Source organism: Erpetoichthys calabaricus, chromosome 18 (genome assembly GCF_900747795.2).
Source record: "Erpetoichthys calabaricus chromosome 18, fErpCal1.3, whole genome shotgun sequence".
NCBI lineage: Eukaryota > Metazoa > Chordata > Cladistia > Polypteriformes > Polypteridae > Erpetoichthys > Erpetoichthys calabaricus.
Genome location: NC_041411.2, coordinates 30,058,245 through 30,077,002, shown reverse-complemented (window position 1 = coordinate 30,077,002; position 18,758 = coordinate 30,058,245). Strand labels below are relative to the sequence as shown.

Below are 18,758 nucleotides of genomic sequence, written 5' to 3'. Positions count from 1 at the left end.
CTGTTAATTAAAAGGTGACGAAACCTGTTAAGAATTTGAAAATTGCGTAATGAATTTCCCTATTCTAATCTTAATGGTTGAAGCAAAGCAATTCTTGAAGAGTGGTTTTGATTAGTGACTGACATCGAGGATAAGTGGGCTGCTATTTAAAAATATTAAAACTCAGGGGGACTCTCTTCCCTCAACATTTGGTTGCTACTGAAGTCATCAGCCCACATACCACAAAAGACAAAAAGAGAAGATAGTCGTCAGTGAAAATGTTAAAAGACCTTCTTTTATCGCAAATTAGTGATAAACATTTGTATATCGGGAGGCAGGCCAGCTGCCCATTGTATAGTAAACTGTCACACACACACACACACACATCCTGAGGCCCCCCAGCCCTCTCAGCCACACTCTTCATGGCTTTTATTTTATCAATGTGCAGTGCAATTCACGGCTTCAGGCAAATAAACTTTGCCCAGACAGGGAATACAAAGTAATTATTTTATTTCCAACATTCTACTTTCAATTTTGTTGCCTGAACGTTCATAATATAAACCTTAGCTGAGATTTTGAATTAACCGACAATCTAACCGAACAAATAAATGACACAGGGAAATTTTGAAAGAAATTCACTTTTATTGAATGAATATAAACAAGCTGGCCAACACTAAATATTCCAATACATACAGGAACAATATTTGGAGTTACAGTTTTTTATTTCCTTTCATTGAGCACATCTACAAGACACAGAGTTACAGTGACTGTCTATTGCATGCCAATTCTTTTTTTTTTTTAATTTCTTTTAGTTCTTGAGGATTTTTAGTACCGCATCCTTACCAGATAATCAAAAGCACAACCCAGAACATGCCACACACTTGAAGAATTTGTCACAAGAAGCGCACGCTATCAACGGAGGGTCCAGAGGTACAACAGGAAATGATTACCGCTGATGGCAGCACGTCACACTCAAACATCACTTCACACAGGTCTACTGCACATGTCTGGGCTCTCTCCAACAAACACTGCTTAAAAAGAAAGAGAGCCCACTTTCAGATGAAAGCCAGTGGCGTGCATACTGCATACACATCTCATTAAATACAAAAGTCTCACTGTACAGGAAAATTGGAGACATGATCGCTATAATCAAAACGGAAGCAGAGAAGTTGATTTGCCAAAAGGAATATCGGTAGAAAAGAAAAGCAGAGAATGACCATTCTATCGATATATATATATATATATATATATATATATATATATATATATATATATATATAACTAACAAAAACAAAATACTTCAGGTGGTTCAGCCTAAACTCTGCGCTAAGTCACAGTGTTAAAACTCAAGAATATACATCACTTTGATATATGAAAAATTACCTGTTAACCTTTTCTCAAAACCTGCTATTTGTGTACTTCTCCCCTTTTGCACTTAACAAAATGGTCCTAAGGTCATTGACTCTGAAATGAATCAAAATATTTTATATTTTTTTATTATTATTTTTCAAACAGCAAAACAAAGAAATGGTTTAACAAGATAACAGCTCCAAAATTGGCACGTTGCATAAAATGAATAGACAGCTGAATTGTTGTCTAAGCTGTGTTCTGCACACTCATTTTGTTGTGATGGTAGGAAACCCCTACTTCAAGTATTGAGCAGTTTTCTGTAAGGACCTGACTTGATAATACGGGGACTCAAACCTCCATCCCTTTTTTTTTTTTTTTGTGTTACGGCACGCTTGTTTGTAGGAAATTTGTTCTTTTAACTCGAGTGCAAATGTTGTCAGCTGTGCTAAATACTCACCTCACATTCTGGAACTGAACTAGAACCCGTTGTCTCACCATGTTGTACAAAGCAGAGCCACGGGACTTTAGGGAGTCAAATCAATGGGCTGGACTAGGAAGCCAAAAATTTTGTTTCATGCTTTTTCTCCTGTAAGGGAGCACTGCTGCCGCCTCTGTCATTTACGGACACTGACATGTCTTCCATTAGGTCATTCCCTTGTCATGGGTACAGAAAATAAAGAAAAGTTAATTTCCAGTCCAAACTCAATTCGCAAAAATCCTATTGGCATCCTGTTCCTGAACTCCCATTGAATATGGGACTGAGGATGCATGCCAGTCATGTTACGCTCTAGAAGACTACGCGCAACTGAATGGCTTACATACCTTCATGTCTGAAAAGGGGCTTCACCTCATTTTGTACATCGTAAAGCTCACGCTGTTTCATTTTAGCAGTTGTTTTTTTTTTTTTTTTTTTTAACAATCGTCCACATTTTTTTCCAATGCGTAAAACATACTTTATCTAAAACCTACATTAGGCTGCTTGTACAAACTAAATATATCACTTTTTTGACCAAACACACAAAGAGAATGTTTCTGAGGCACATGCCACCTTGTTCGGAGGGATCATTGAAGTCACACAGCACATGAGACACTGAGGACCACATATCTTGGCCTCAGTGCACCACTCATGCATCAGAAAAACACAATGCCATCTTCAATAGAACTGATGTAAACATGTACGACACCCTTTCCTGTAGAATATTAACCAGGACAGTTCAGTTCATTTGAAGAGAGATAGCCAGGGCAAAGGCACTCTCCTGCCCACTCCTGTGCTCAGCGCTGAACAGAGAAGATCCGAAAACCACTGACATCTGTGCTTAGCAGAAACCAAGTGCAGTTACTTCACCCTTGGGGGTCGACTGTGCATAGTGAACAGCAGGCCCAGATGATTCAGTCTCTCAGCTTGGCTCTTTTTGCATTCCTAGATCTGTCTTCAGGTTCTATTCCCCAAAACTTAAGCACAGCCAATCAGCAGTAGGGCAGTTTAACCACAGACACTCCATGAACAGCTATGCGTACTTGTAATTATAAAAATTGATACTGGATATAAAATGCATAGATCTGTAGAAGTGAAAGGTCCCGGTCGTGTGGAGCTAGGCGACTTGTGGTATGGCCACCCCGATCTCTGATAAATAGCAGGATAAGCATCTGAGCGAGACTCAAGACTCTTCTTCAAGAGCTCTGATGACCTGTTCCAATATGTCAGGGTATGACTCTGCAATGCTCTGCAGAAGGTGATCAGTAAATTCTTGCAGTGCTTTGCTTTTACGTTCTTCTTTTTCCAGTTCTTCTGTTAGCTGAAAGAACAAAACCAAGGAGAATGGTCAGGTGACACGTGAAAACCGAGCTCTCTTCAATGACATAACTATAGGTGACACTGTAACGTAACTTTATAAAATAAAACGCATTTCTATGCTGACATAGGCAAACTAGCATTACAAGAGACCATTTGTATACAGACCACTGCAGAAATAAAGCAGGCAGCGAGCCAAACAACTGTTCCCACGTGTCCTTCCTGAAACATTAGAAATTCAGTTCATATTTAAACTATTGCTGACTTTCTCATATAAAAGTCATGTAAAATATGCTTTAGAAGCTGTGAAGCTGTAACAACTGGATGAGGTAACCGAATGAGTTAGCTACCGGCGAACCAAAAGAGCATCTGTCTAGATTGACTGCTACAAGGGCAACAAGGCCAGTGATAGCGTAGGGGAAAATCTGAGGCATAAGCAATGACACACAAGACAACAATGATATAAGCCTAATAGCCTTATGTCCCAAACACATGGTAACACATTAATCTGACAGCTACTTCTGCCTGGAAGTAAAACAAGAAATGGACTCTTGGGTCTAATGAGCATCCTTCAACAAATGCCATGGAGTACACAAAAGGAGTTGAAACACACGGCTTAAAAGGCACTTGTTGTGGAGGCAGACAAATTTAAGGGAAATCTGTGATCATCAATGCAAACTATCCAGTCATCTGGGTACTACTTGTTTCTCAGGAGTTTCACTTGGCAGTCCCATGACACAAGAAATATGAAAACAGGTGAGTGAGTGGATAATTACTGGATGCCCATATGGTTTCACATTTGAGCAAGACTAAACACGTCAAGGACTGAAGAACAATTCTCTTGAACGTATTCCTTTATCTTCATCTACAGCCCAGTAATTGCTGGGATGAAGATGAAGAGCACCGAACGAGTGCTGCTGAGAGCGCTGTCTTTAAATCCAAACTGCTAAGACTATCTCATCAGGGGCCCTGTTTACAAAAGATTATCGTTGATCCTCTGTTTACTTGTGACATCAGATCACATGAATCCCTGCTTTGTAATAGTGGAACAGGCATCTATACTACGGAGAAGTAAAATGGAAAACTTTCAGCGATGAAACGTTGTGCACAGAGGAGTAATAAATGCTTAATGCAAATGCCAGGAGGGAACTGAGTGGCTACAGACGATGGTGAAGGTTTTAAAATTCATGAAAACAAGCCGTTTGGTGTCAGAGGAAGCCCTGCACAGTAACACATTTTAAAACAAAAGCCGTTTCTGACATCTGGGATGGAACCCATAATGGTCCATGTGTTCAACAAATGTGGAAATACATTCGTAAACTCCAAACAATTTCCAGTTCAAAAAGGGCCAGGGACAACCTTTCATAACCTTCTGCTCAGGGCACCTGTGGTAAAGCAGACAATGACAAGGGCAATTAGCTCAACTGGGGGACAAGCAAATCAAATTTTTATCACTAGGAAATGGGTTTCCAGCAGAGTCATAGTATTAGGTTGGGACGTCCCAGCAGGACACTCTCCGCTCCCTCAGTCCCCCACATCTAAACCTCATATCACCACTTGTCATCTTTTGACATCCGCCTTCTCAAGAGCCCAACCTTTTCCCCTTCTCAGTGTGCTTAATTGTTGCCGTGATCAAAGACAAAAGTTAATTTCCCCAACATGATTAGATGACGACACGAGCAGTAACTCAAAGATATTACATGAAATTTATTATTGTGCCTAAAGCTGACCTTGATGCTGGCCTGCTTCCGTGAAGCATATAACCTCATGCCACATTTGCTCCCAATTGTTTTCCACATACCATATGTATTTTTGACTGTTGTGAGGCAAAAAGAAAAAAACAAACATGAGGTTTCCAGTTTGGTAATCAGGGTTCGATTTCTGTGCCAAGTGCTGGACTCACAAACACTAAACAGATCCGGCGATGTGGCTGAAGCCAGAAATTCAAATGCATTTTTGACCCCAAGATGAATCTTTGTGTCCTCATGAGAAAATGCTAGAGGCCCCCGGCATCAATTACATCAGAGCGGTCTGCAAGATGGATATTTTGTACCCTACACTTAACAGAACTTGTCATGTCCATTTGAGATCTGTATTTCCCCTTTTCTTCTGCTACACTACCAAACTGTTTTAAAATACCAATGTAGACTGCGATGAATAAAACATCATGTAGGCCTCACTGCTAGGTGCTGGCATCACTAAACCCTTACCACAGCACAGTATCGGTTATGTGTAAGTTGTACAAATCAAAAGCACGCTCGCTGCGCTAGAGGGTAGGCCACCTTACTGCGTTGACACATGCGGTCAGTGAATGAACAGCAGGGGCAGTTGATGGGAATGCAGATCTCCCACATGGTATGGAAATGCCCTTGTGGGAAAGACTGCTTGTCACCAGGTAAGTACCCAGTGACCTCCATGTGAATCTTAAAATTCAGGGCTCTGTCTCCCAGCCACATACCTTGGAGAAGAACACACCGTACTTCATCATGCTTTCAGCTGGTCTGCCATCCAATACGAAAAATGGTTTTATGTGAGTGTTACACGGTAGCATAATGGTGAGGCTGATTGTCTCACAGCTCTAGCATTCTGGGTTAACTTTCTGTGTGCAGTATGCAAGTTCTACCAGTAATCTTGTTTTCTCCCACATCTTAAAGTCATGAAATTTAGATTGAACGCAGGTTGTTACTCATCCGATGCTGCTCTAATTGTCCATGACCAGTCCCAACTGAATGATGGGGGTTGGAAAATCGATAGGATGGATGGGTTTCTTGTCAACTTATCTGGTGCAGTACAAAACACAATTAAGTTTTTAACAGTAAGAATAGTAGGACAACAGGATTACCTGATGAGCCACTAATGGGATTTGTGCCAGTAGCCTTGAGCACATAAGTGTAACTCTTTGGCCATTGGGCTATATTGTCTGTCATCTGCCTTCACTGTTAAACATAGCCCGGGGCTACATCAATACCTGACACAAGGGTGATGTGATCACAACCAGTCAGTCCTGGCACATTAAATGAATGGTTTTTTTTCTCCTATATAGCTTTATTTCATTTATTTTATTTGCACTGGGTGTGACGAGGATGAATAGGATTAGAAATGAGGTCGTTAGAGGGTCAGCTCAAATTGGACGGTTGGGAGACAAAGTCAGAGAGGCAAGATTGGACATGTGTAGAGGAGAGAAGGGTACTAAGGATAGAGCTGCCAGGCAAGAGAAAAAGAGGAAGGCCTAAGAGAAGGTTTATGGATGTGGTGAGAGAGGAGATGCAGGTGATGGGTGTAACAGAGCAACATGCAGAGGACAGAAAGATAAGGAAGAAGATGATCTGCTGTGGCAACCCCTAACGGGAGCAGCAGAGAGAAGAAGAAGAAGAAGATTTATTTCACACTGAATTTTACATGAACAATGCAAAAACAATGATGCTACCATGTTTGTAGGTGTCAGGCTGCTTAAGTGATCTGCTTGGTGTCATTGTTAAGAATTATTTTTTTTTTACTTCGATCACCTTCTCAGTCAGTAGTGCAAATCATATTATAATCGAGATAAACCCTATTGTAGACTACCTTGTTAAAAGTTACATTTCAAACTTTCAGTTATATAAAATGAGTGGAAGAGTTGAGCAGAGTGACACCCATAACAAGGAAGCAAAGAGGTGCAGACCAACAAAAAACAAAACAAAAGAACAGATCCATCCATCCATCCGTTTTCCAACCCGCTGAATCCGAACACAGGGTCACGGGGGTCTGTTGGAGCCAATCCCAGCCAACAAAGGGCACAAGGCAGGAACCAATCCCGGGTAGGGTGAAATGAACAGATTCCTCATACAAATGGCAACTCAGGAGATAGAATGGCAACTTCCCAGTACTCATCATGGCCTCAAGAAGATTTGGGCTGCTCACTTTATTTTGTCCCTAAAGTCAAGAAGCCCACAGAAATCTTAAGTAGTCCAAAGTGCTAAAAATGGAGGAAAACACTTTGAGAACTGTCGGTACCACGTTTGTGTGTTCTGTCAGACACGTTCTTAGTGGGCATCTTCAGAGCACTGAATCAAAATGCACTACCACGCGAGGGGACGCTGTTGGTAATGCCTTTTTATCTTTTGTCCTTAGACACGAGGATATCTGACAGGAAGATTGATGTCACTTAATCCTCCCTCCCAGAAGCTGCACCCCTTCCACCACAGTCCATATATAAAATCCTGCAACACCGGAGTCATCATACTGTATTGAACCGGAAACTGCAAAAGAAAGAGATTGTGCACAAAGGTAATGACTGAAGAAGTTACTCTTTATTTCTTTTCTTAATTTTTGATTTGTTTTGGCCCGGTCAGACACGCAATTAAACGGGGTTTGCTGTAAGGTCACCAGAATCTTTATTTTGTCCTGTTCTATTAGGTCACAGCTCACAAGTGTCCATGTAAAATTTTCTACAGGTTCACCATTTACCTCTCATATACCAAAGATATGTATTTTATGTTTATTGTCTGGTGTCAGTTAGTGTCTCAGACAATGGACTATCATTTCTTCCTGGGTTGGTTTATATTATATGCCCCACAACACAGAAAATGGATGAATGAAAGGAAAGAAAAAATAAAAAAACAAAAACAAAACTAGAGTATACGAATAAAGGGAAGAATGCTTTATCTTGTGTTTTGTGCAGTGCAATAGAGAGTTCAATCCACACCAGTATCCCTATCTTATGTAGTCTTAATTACAAGCCAAAGTTGGACAGAAATATTCTATTGCATAATGGTGTCACTTTTGTCCAGAAGACCAAATGTCCTCCAAATCTCTCTCTTCCTTGTTATCTTAGCTAATGGATTGGCCAGCTGTACTAGTCATACTCAGTCTGGTTGGACTTGTCTGTGTAAACCTGGAGCAGAAGGAGTGAGAATATTTCGCAGCTGGAGAGAGTTTCTTACAAGGGGTCTGGATAATGGAAAACAACACAGAATAAGATTACAGGTTTTGTCAGAATCCACCAGGCACCACAAACCTACTATAACACTAGCATTCATGAGAGCGGACAGGCATTTCCACAACTTTATTCACTTTTAGCAAATGAAAGCACTTTAAAGATGAAAAAACTATCTGATTTAAAAAAAAAAGGCGGAAAGTCAAAAACCTTATATAAATTTAACAAGATTTTAGTTATGTCCCTCTAGGAGCTTGGCCACTTGCCAGGGTTCCTTGTTAAAAATTTGTTAGATGTGTTTGGCATTAATGAAAACATTAAACACTCATTTGTTACACAATCTGCTGGTATGTGTCTGTAACTTTGCTCTTTTTGCTCTTTAATGTCACACATTTCAAGAAAACTATGAAAACCAAATCTGACCGGAAAAGTCCAAGTTGTTGTGGACTAACAGTTCAGCCAGGACTTTACACCACATAGCTCTGACAAACACACCAGTGTTTGAGGTGTCACTCTCACTGCATTATATAAAAAGTGATTGATAATGCACACATGTAAGAGAGCATGAGATATGAGCACAGTATTTATTATATTTTATAAAATAGTTAAAAGAAATTTGCCAACTTGGCAAATTGGCAGAGATTTCCATTCCTTAGCATAATTACTTGGGATTGCACCAAGATGTTTTTAGATGAAAACAGAGAAATCCCAATAAAATGGTCACCATCTTCCCTGAGCAACATATTTAATTTTAAAGACCTAATATTGAAACGTCTAATTTTCCTATTCTTCAAATAGTAAATATCATTCATTCTAAATTACAGAATTCAATGCTGGATTCTTCAATTTAAGTAAACAATTTTCTGGAAGAAGAAAGACCCTCAAGGAAAGACTTTCAGTTAAGCCATTTGCTCCAAATAAGCCAGGCAGAGTGCTAGCTCAGAGCTCCCCCATACATCCACCCATTTTCAGAATCATCAGAAGTAATGGATTTAAGGAAGCAACCAACTTCAGAAACAGCACCAGCCCATATAGCTTGCACAAACCCTCAATCACCCCTAAACAGTTCGGACTTGCCCATCAACATAACAGCTGAAAGAAGGCAAGAAAGATAACGATGCCATGTAATCTACTATTCATTTGGCCCTATCCAAACTGGAAAAATGAGACATTTATGCTAGGATGTTTTTGTTGATTTCAGTTGAGCTTTCTAGACCATCATCCCTCAGAAGCTGGGGATGCTGGGTCTGCTAACCCACAACACTGAGGTCTCTTCTTGGTCAGAGGGACCCCACACAGTCCACGTCAGTAATACCACCTCCAGAACCATCACAATGAGAACTGGTGCCACCCAATGACTAAATACTCGGCCCACTTCTGTTCATGATTGTACGGCTGCATGCAGTTCTGCACTTTCATTAGGTTTGCTGATGACACAACAGTGGTAGGTCTCATCAAGCAGCAGGGATGAGTCAGTTTGCAGAAGGGAGATACAATGATTGGAGGTCTGGTACTAGTGGAACAATCTTTCTCTTAATGTGAACCAGATGAAAAAGATCATTGTTGACTTCAGGAAGGCCCATGCTGTCCACACCCCCATTGCACATTGAGGGCTCTGCGATGGAATTGGTCAAGGACTCCAAATTCCTTGGTGTGCACCTCGCAGTTGACCTTACTTGGTCAATTAACACCATCTCCATAGTCAAGTTAGCACAACAGTGTCTCCACTTCCTTTGCCGGGTGCAGAAGGAGAGTCTACATCTCATCTTCCCCACCACATTCTACAGGGACATCATCAAGAGCGTTCTGACTGGCTGCATCACTGTCTCGTTTGGGAACTGCAGTACGTCTGACTGTAACGCCCAACAACAGATTGTGCACACAGCAGAAATGATCATTGGGACCTCTCTGCCCTCCATTAAAAACATCTTTATGAGGTATTGCATCTGTAAAGTCTATAACCCTGAAGGGAGCTCCATTTCCTTCTGGCAGAAGGTACTGTCATATCTGAACCAGTTTTTCCAGGTTCTACAACAGCTACTAACCCTTGGCGGTCCAGACTCTGAACTTTGTGCTGCCCTCTTTCCCTCAAATCTGCTCCTAGTAGTTTATTTATATGCGGGACATTTATTACACTTGTTACTACTGCAGTTTTTCATTATTATTTGTTGTTATAATTTATTTATTCATTACTGTCAATTTCAAATTATTACTATTGATTTACTTATTAACTTTCTTGTATGCAAAGTATAGGGAAAGTATTGTAATCGTCCGAAGATTCAATGTCGATATTTTGATCAATCTTGACGTTTTAGACGTCCCTGACTTTCTCGTATACAAAGTATGGAGAAAGTATTGGAATCCTCCAAAAATTCCATTTCAAGATTTTGATGAATCTCAACGTTTTACACTTCCCTGTGTCCATAAATTCCATTTTTGGAATTATGTCTGTGTGTGTATGTAAACACGATAACCTGAGTACGCTTTCACTTAGGTCAATCAAATTTTGCATACAAGTATAAGGTACAAAACGTAGATTACTGTCAATTTTTGGGCTATTTCCGCTAACCGGAATTGGTACTTTAGTTTTTTTCATGCAGCTGCTGAGTCAGATTTATTCAACTTTACTTTTATAACAATTGTTCAATACAGTATATTACTAATTTGATTTGTTGTTGATGCTTGTTTAATATATATAATATAAAATTATAATCATTGTCTTGTGGTTTACTCCTCAAATATCCAGCCCATATCTGAGTATACGAGAAAGTCTAGGGGAGACAACTCACGATTTTTATTTATCGATGTATAGTATAGTACAGTTCTTCACATGTCTTGCACTTATCCTTTGTTTATGTATATGTTGCTCCATTGCCCTCGTAAATATTATTTTGTGCAGCTGTATGCTGCAATACGGTGTGCACATGGTATGACAATAAAACCACTTGACTTGACAAAGGTGACATCCCAGCCAGGAACTGAACCTGGCTGAGACTCAACACAATGATGTGACAATACTACTTACTTCACCATCATTCTCTTCCTGCCAAAAAATATATACTATTTATAGACAGTTTGGTCACTGACTTCATGGAGTCTGTCCATATTTTATTTGGGCACTCATGTTTCATTTTCAAACTTAACTACTGTATGTATGGGTTAGGTTGATTGGTCCTTTATGTGTGAATGGATGTGTGCAACAGTGTGTACTGTGAAGGCCTACTGTCCCACTGACAGTGGGTTCTGTTTGGTGACTGATGGTTCTGTTACAGGTTTAAAAAAAACACATCAGCCTGTAATAGGAAAAGTAGGTTCAGAAGGACTGGTAAAAATATTCATTACGTTTAGGATATGGCTTACAACTTCCTCAAAGAAGCCTGAAACAGTCTCGGCTGTCTATAATCTGAGAAAGTTGGGCAAATTCTTCTAATGTGACCTGAAACCAGTTGACTAACCAGTAAGTACTCAGGCAAAAACAGAAGTTGCAACATCATTAAAGTGTTATCAGATTTTCAGCAGCTTTCACTAGGAAACAAAATATTTTACTGCATACACAAGACGCTAGGACAGGGTTTTCAGCAGAAATGTTTGTAATCAGTATATCAACCATGATATGGTTATATAAGATAAGATAAGCTAATATAAGATAAGATAAGATAATATAAGATAAGATAAGAACTTTATTTATCCTGAGGGAAATTCTTTTGTCATATATATATGGAGTCATGTGCGCAGAGTACAATGAAATTCTCACATGCATATACTAATCAATAAGTAACATGTCAGCACTCTCCAATGCTATTATTAGCAAGTAGGTTAGCCTTACCTTGAAACCTCTGCCTTTCTTACCAGAGGAATTTCAGAACATGTTTGTCAATGCAATATATATTTATCCTCGACATTCAGACTTAAAGAATGGTGAAAAGAAGTAGGAAACTGAGGATCAGTTATATAAGTACTTTGTGATGAGTCTGGATGTTTACCTTGTCACACACGTGCCAAAGGAAGGTAATTCCAAGCCTGACCAAAAGGTGGAGAAATGTACTGATCCATTCTCTCTTTCCACTGCATACCCATTATGGGAAATTCTGCCTGGCCTCCATGCCATCACTTCAGAACACGAGCCCGATGATGTCACTTCTGGTTCTGGTCATAAATTCCCTCACTTACTCTGCTGCAATTTAAAAACCCTCCATCTCAACCTCACCAGTCAGTTCTGTTTTGGACTCCAATCTCTACACACAATCAATCATTTTGCAACCAGGATCAATTATACAGGAGGCTGCCCCAAATCTTTTTTGGCTCTTTGTCTCATCTTTTGACAACCTGTTTGAAGTAGTCATCATGACTAGATGAACTGCATACTTGAATGTGATGTCTCATTATGTACTGGAGTGTGGTATGTTATTTGACACCTGTTCAACGTTCCCATTCAGCTGGGCCATAGTTATAACTTGACAAGGGGCACAATTCATACCCTGTGTGATGCTACTCAGTACTGCATACGTTTTACAGAATTGTCCAAGTGATGCCACTAGCATATGGCCAAGCAATATTATGAAGGAAAACCATGTTTTTATAGTACACAGGAAAGAGGGGTGGAAAGACCATGTGAATCTACTACTTAGATCAATGGCTTTCACAGTGTAGTCTGCCAGATGTGACTCAAGTGATTGGACAGGAAACAGTCATCATATTTAAGAGATGTGAGTTGAAATCTCATATTTAATTACATATTTATTTACATCCATCAGGATTCTGGCTGTCCTTTGCACTCCTAAATGAGCTTTGCTGCTGGGGGGATAAGCTTTAAAATAATGATAGGATAACAGTGTGTACTGCTATTCCACTCCTTGTTTCACTCCTGTCCACTTGTAGCAACCGCTCACTCCCTCCCTTTCTCTTTCAGCATTTCTTCAAACTTGCAGTCACACTCCTCTGCCCAGTTTGTCAATGATAATTAACTGGGAACAGCTATCGTATTCTGTAGCTTTCAAAACTGTGTTGCCAAGTGCTGATGATGTACGCCTTTTGACACTCAGCTCTGCTCTTCTGCAAACAGACCACTGCCCAAAACTTTGTCACAGACAGAAGTGTAACTCAACACTGAAGACAAACTGATTTCACTGTGCCACCCTTAGCAGCTTTTTTGGAGACCAGAGGTGTCAGAGGAAGAAGCCTCATGGGAACTCATAATCGCAGGTTAACTTGATGATGGCCATGACACTTAATGTTAGAGCATAAAGAAGAATCAGCACCATTATTGTTCCATGGTCTGTAATCACCATGCAGCATATTTTCCTGGATGGTCCTGGCCTTCCTGTCACACATTTTGCAAACAAGAGACATTTAGCCCAATTCACAAATAGAACATCTCAAACGGGCATGTCATCCACACATGCCTATGATCCAATCACATTAGAGACCTGTTGAAAGTATGTCATTGTCCTCCATCTAGACATGATATCCATGGCTCAGCCACACTCTGATTAATGATTTGTTTTGCACTCTGATAGACAGCGGGTCCACCATCATAACATATACCATGGTTTCACCATCTATAAAGACAATGTGCAGAACCTACTTATTAAGGTATTTATCAGCATGACAGTTTTCATTTGTACATGTTTGTTGTATTGTAATTTCTTTTTTGTCAATACATGTATGATGCACGTTTAAAGTGCTTTACAGCAAAGTACTGTACAAGAGAATAACTGGCTGGGAAATGACAATCAGATGTGGTAATATCATTCTAGGGATGCTGCTTTAAGACAGCAAGCAGAAAAATGATACCCTTCTCAAAGGGCATTTGCTTATACTCAAATTATATTATTTTTAGAGTTTAAACAATGAGAAACACGCCGTCAGGTCCTAAACACTAATGCAATGGAAAAAGTAAACCCAATTAGGACAATGGAAGGGAATCATAGGAATGATGAAAGAAAAGGCATTTCAGGTGACAAGTGCATTGGGCAAAGATGAAATATATAGTACATGTCACACACGTGCACTTGGGGGACAGCTGGAAGGACCAAGCAAAGGTAATTCCATGCCAGGCCAGGGGGTGCACTAATCCTGTATCTGTTATCTCTGCAGTCCGAATACTGGAAATCCTGCCTGAGTCTGATGATGTCACTTCCGGTTCCAGCCACGAAGACGCCACTTCCATGGATCTGCCTTAAAACCCCGATGACCTCATTCTGTGATCAGTTCTGTTTTGGACTCAAACCTTTTAACTATTCTGCAACATATTCACCCATTTTAAGTATACAGGAGGCTGCCCCAAACCTTTTTCTGTGTCTCAAGGCTGTTCCTTTCACATACATTTATTTGCATCTGGTAGTCTCAATCATTTTATGTGCCTTTTGCAGTGAGTATCATAGTAAAGGTTACGGGTAACAACAGTTGTATTTTGGGGAATTAGTAAGAATGATACAAACACTGCATTCATCCATGCTGAATAGTTTAACATTTTGCATATTAGGAGTCAAAGTTTGAGACTGAACAGTATGTGTTTGGCAACCACTCAATAGAATTGGAATGGTGATACCCATAAAAGGAACTACCATTTACACTTGCGGATAAGTTCTCCCGATATTTTATAATGTCAGTCCTATAAGTCGAATGTGGAAAACTCACACTATTGGTCCAAGAGATTATGATATGCTAACGCCCACCTGAGAGAGTAACCATGGAGCACATGGCCTTTTTTTCTATGTATTGTGCCTACGTGACCACACGGTAATACCCCAACTATTCCGAAGCGATGTTTGCACTGATTTGTGCTTTTTGTATCTCACGCCCTCATACACCTTTATCGTAAGAGCATCCCTTATCTACGATGGAGCGTACGATCCGAAGAAATTATGAAGCTGGTTTTAAATTAAAAGTCGTTGATTTGGCGAAAGAAATTGGTAACTGCGCTGCTGCAACAAAATTCAATGTGTCTGAGAAACTGGTGTGAGATGGGAGGAGGCAAGAAATTAAAAAAAAAAATTAAGTGTCACATTTTTGAATGGGCGTACAAGTCGGGGTCTGATTTTATGATCGATTTTTTGGGTTTCAAGACCCGACTTATATGCGAGTATATACGGTATATTAAAAATAAATAAAAGTGCATAAGCACTATTGGATACAGAATGTATAAAACAATTATCTGCATAATTCCCCAATCTTAAATAACTGGTGAGGCATTCATCTAATGTAACTTATGAAACATAAACTTTTTGTTCTGCTTCAGTGGGTCAAATAATTGATCAGTGGTGAGCGAATGAACCACCAACCTTGTGTTTTATAGTGTAACACTTTGCCGATTAAGTTTCATTGCCTCTCAATTATACATTCACATTATTACTAGTACTAATAGTCACCCATTCTGTAAATTTTGTTTTTTCCATCCTATATAAATCAAACAATGTGGCAGAGCCAGGTGGTATAAGGCTGCTTGTTGAGCTGTGCTGTGACACACCTTTGACTTTTTCACTAACATCCATTTCTGGGCTTTGCAAATGTTCTGGAATTCCCTCAAGCCCTCAGTAAAAACGTCCAGTGGTGCTTGGCAAAAAGCAGCACTATGTGGGAGGGACCTTACCTTACACCCTCAAATTTATCATTAAACGAGTTTGTGAAGAATTTGTTATGATATAAACATGGATGTCTGTCCAAAGCACATGAGACTTTACAGAACGGCAGGGCAGGCTACAATTAATTCTACTGGTGTACACTCCTTCACACGTGTTGAGGTATTTTTCACAATTATTACTGTAGCCGGTATTAAGGACCTATAAAATAATACAATAAATTTCCTCTTATAATTGTATAAAAGTAAATAAATAATCCCACGGTCAATTAAGCAATAATGGCTTCATACGTTTCGAGCACAACAGAAAGACGCAGCTATGGCAGATAGGAGACAGTAGCTTATGTGCTCTCTGGTGGCGGGAAAAAAATAAATAAATAAAAAAAAAAAGGAAAAGAGCCAAGTCGACTGTGAGAGCCAAGTAATAAAAATGGAAGCGACACTTTTTGTGCTTTCTTTTTCACCCTTCCTTATGTGGAATGCTATTTTTTCTTGTGCTGGGCTCTAATTAGAGGCCTTTCTGGAAGATCAAGGTTTTGCAATCTCTGGCTCTTAATAACACGGTGCGCCTGTCTGCCACCTGGGACAAGGCCAGGCTGCTTCTCTCACTCATTCCCTCACTCTCCAGTAGCAGGCACTGCCTTGGGCGGGTGCAAGTCCAAACTGGGAACCTGAGAGCCTATTGGCAGGCGCTCACTCTTAACCCCTTTATTGCTGAAACTGCTTGGAGTGACCTTGAAGGACCCCTGTCTACAAGGATGAGCAAGTATAGCAATGATTATTTTTGCCAATTCCGGACCAAAATGAAGAGAAATAAAAAAAATCAACCTTTAAAGCAACATTTAACAACAATTTAATGAGAACTAGAAAGGTAAAGAGCACAAATGCAGAGAGGCATTAAAGGCTTCAGCCCACAGGTTTGGCTGACAGATACAACATGGAGGCAAAAAAACATAACATAGCAGGACACACAGGAACATGCACATCTGCACAAAGGAATTCCTCAGAAACAGAGCTGCTCGCGCTGCCAGGACATGCACTCAGGCAATGCGGACTACCATTAAGAGAACTGCTTTTCCTTTTTTTTTTCATTCCCAGACATGAAATTTGAAGCCTCTCCACCTCCATCAGCTGGATGAACACTGCCTAACAATAAAACTGAGCAAGCAGTGTGGCCCAGTGCCTAAAGATCTGGGTTTACAACCACAAGTTAGAGAGTTCAGATCCCACTCCTGCCACTCTGTGCTCAGCTATATGAAATTGCATTCTAAATTAAAAACCCTTTATTAATGCAATAACACATTTCATTTATGTAATGCCATATTCCAACTGAACTATACCTGGTGGGCCTGGTGTCTCAAAAAATGACTTCTGGCTCCCTTCATTTTTTTTTTTATATTGATAACAACAAACAATCAAATTCTGACAATGCATGGAAACGAAATTCAACCACAATGGTCGTGTATTTAGAAACCAGCAAGAACAAAAAGCAGAAAGACTGCACAATGATGTGTGCCATTGACTCCTACCATGCAGATTGTCCTTCTAAATGTGGAAAGGTTAGCAGGGTCTTAGCCGTTATATAGTGGACACTGTGAAGACAAAGAGTAGGCTACTACTGAAGTCCTCCAAGTGACATCTGTGGATATAACCATTGAAATACGAATGAATACGTCCAATTGTGGATTTGACCCAGATCATTCATGATATATTAAAGAGATTAGAAATTCTTCAGCTCTGCAACAAATACTCCATACCTGAACAAAGTTCATGTCAGTTACAAATGCCTGAAGGCTGAGATGACACAGTGGAAATGTCTAATTTAATGTGCTTGTTACTCTGTGAAAGCCTTTTATTAAGACTGGCCACGCTGTACACAGAGAGTGCTGATCAAAGCGCCAGATTGCATTATACATGTTGCTTTACGATCATAAAAATTCCTGCTAACATTTACACTGCATGTGGTAAGGATATGGAATGATAACGCCTCTTCTCTAATACAGAACACCTTCTCCTGTAACCCAGCTGTCAGACTGCATCAGGGCGTAAAAGCTACTGCTGAGTGCACCGAAAGCTCCCACACCACTTCACCACTCACACACTTGCCAGGACATTTTTCATTTTATTATTTCCAAATTTCCTGTGTTTTTTTAGGCAAGACCTGATGGAGACATCAGCCCGTCTTCTGCTTGACCTACTACTGCCGAGCCTGCTAATTTGTTTCATTTCAAGTTAGGCTGTCCTTCTGGTGATATAAACGAGCGAAGCTGAGCTTTTGTGGCTAAGACAGCAGGGCTCAGTTTCGAATTTAATTGACGGCACCACTAAATTAGTTCAAGTGTTAGCTTTGAAAAAGAAACTTTATGAGGTTACAAATATGGAGGTAAATGAGAGCCGAGGACTTTGATGGGCTCAAAGTAAGCCGCTCCCTCTAAGCAAAAGGTCTTTACTGTGTCATAAATGAGGCATGTGGCTTGATGAGGTCACTGCTGCCCCTGCAGGCCGCATCTGCTTGAGCATTCCAGTAGTTCTGGTGTAGATTGATGGACAATCAACAAAATCGATTTCGTTGACATGACACCCTAAGGACTTGCATGTTGGTTGAATTAGTGACTCTAAGTTGTGAGTGAGTATGGGTGCATGCAAAAGTGTGCCCTGAAATCAACTGGGGCCTGGATAGGTAGGTTGAAACATACAGTCATGGCCGAAATTATCGGCACCCCTGGAATTTTCCCAGAAAATACACAATTTTTCCCAGAAAATTGTTGCAATTACAAATGTTTTGGTATACACATGTTTATTTCCTTTATATGCATTGGAACAACACAAAAAAACTGAGAAAAAAAGCCAAATCTGATATCATTTCACACAAAACTCAAAAACTGGGCTGGACAAAATTATTGGCACCCTCAACTTAATATTTGGTTGCACGCCCTTTGGAAAAAATAACTGAAATCAAGCGCTTCCTATAACTATCAACAAGCTTGTTACACCTCTCAACTGGAATTTCCGACCACTCTTTTTTTTTGCAAACTGCTCAAGGTTTCTCAGATTTGAAGGGTGCCTTCTCCCAACAGCAATTTTGAGATCTCTCCATAAGTGTTCAATCAGATTTAGATCCGGACTCATTGCTGGCCACTTTA

The 18,758-nt window shown here is 40.1% G+C and overlaps 1 protein-coding gene across 1 annotated transcript in view; it reads right to left on the bottom strand.

The window, feature by feature from the left end:
* Positions 1 to 764: 764 nt before the first annotated feature.
* The window catches only part of LOC114668668 (ERC protein 2), a 724,143-nt gene continuing 706,149 nt past the window's right edge, over positions 765 to 18,758 (bottom strand). Inside the window, 1 exon segment of the mRNA XM_028824542.2 lies at positions 765 to 3,125. Coding sequence (XP_028680375.1) covers positions 2,988 to 3,125 — 138 coding nt within the window. The 3' untranslated portion in view covers positions 765 to 2,987.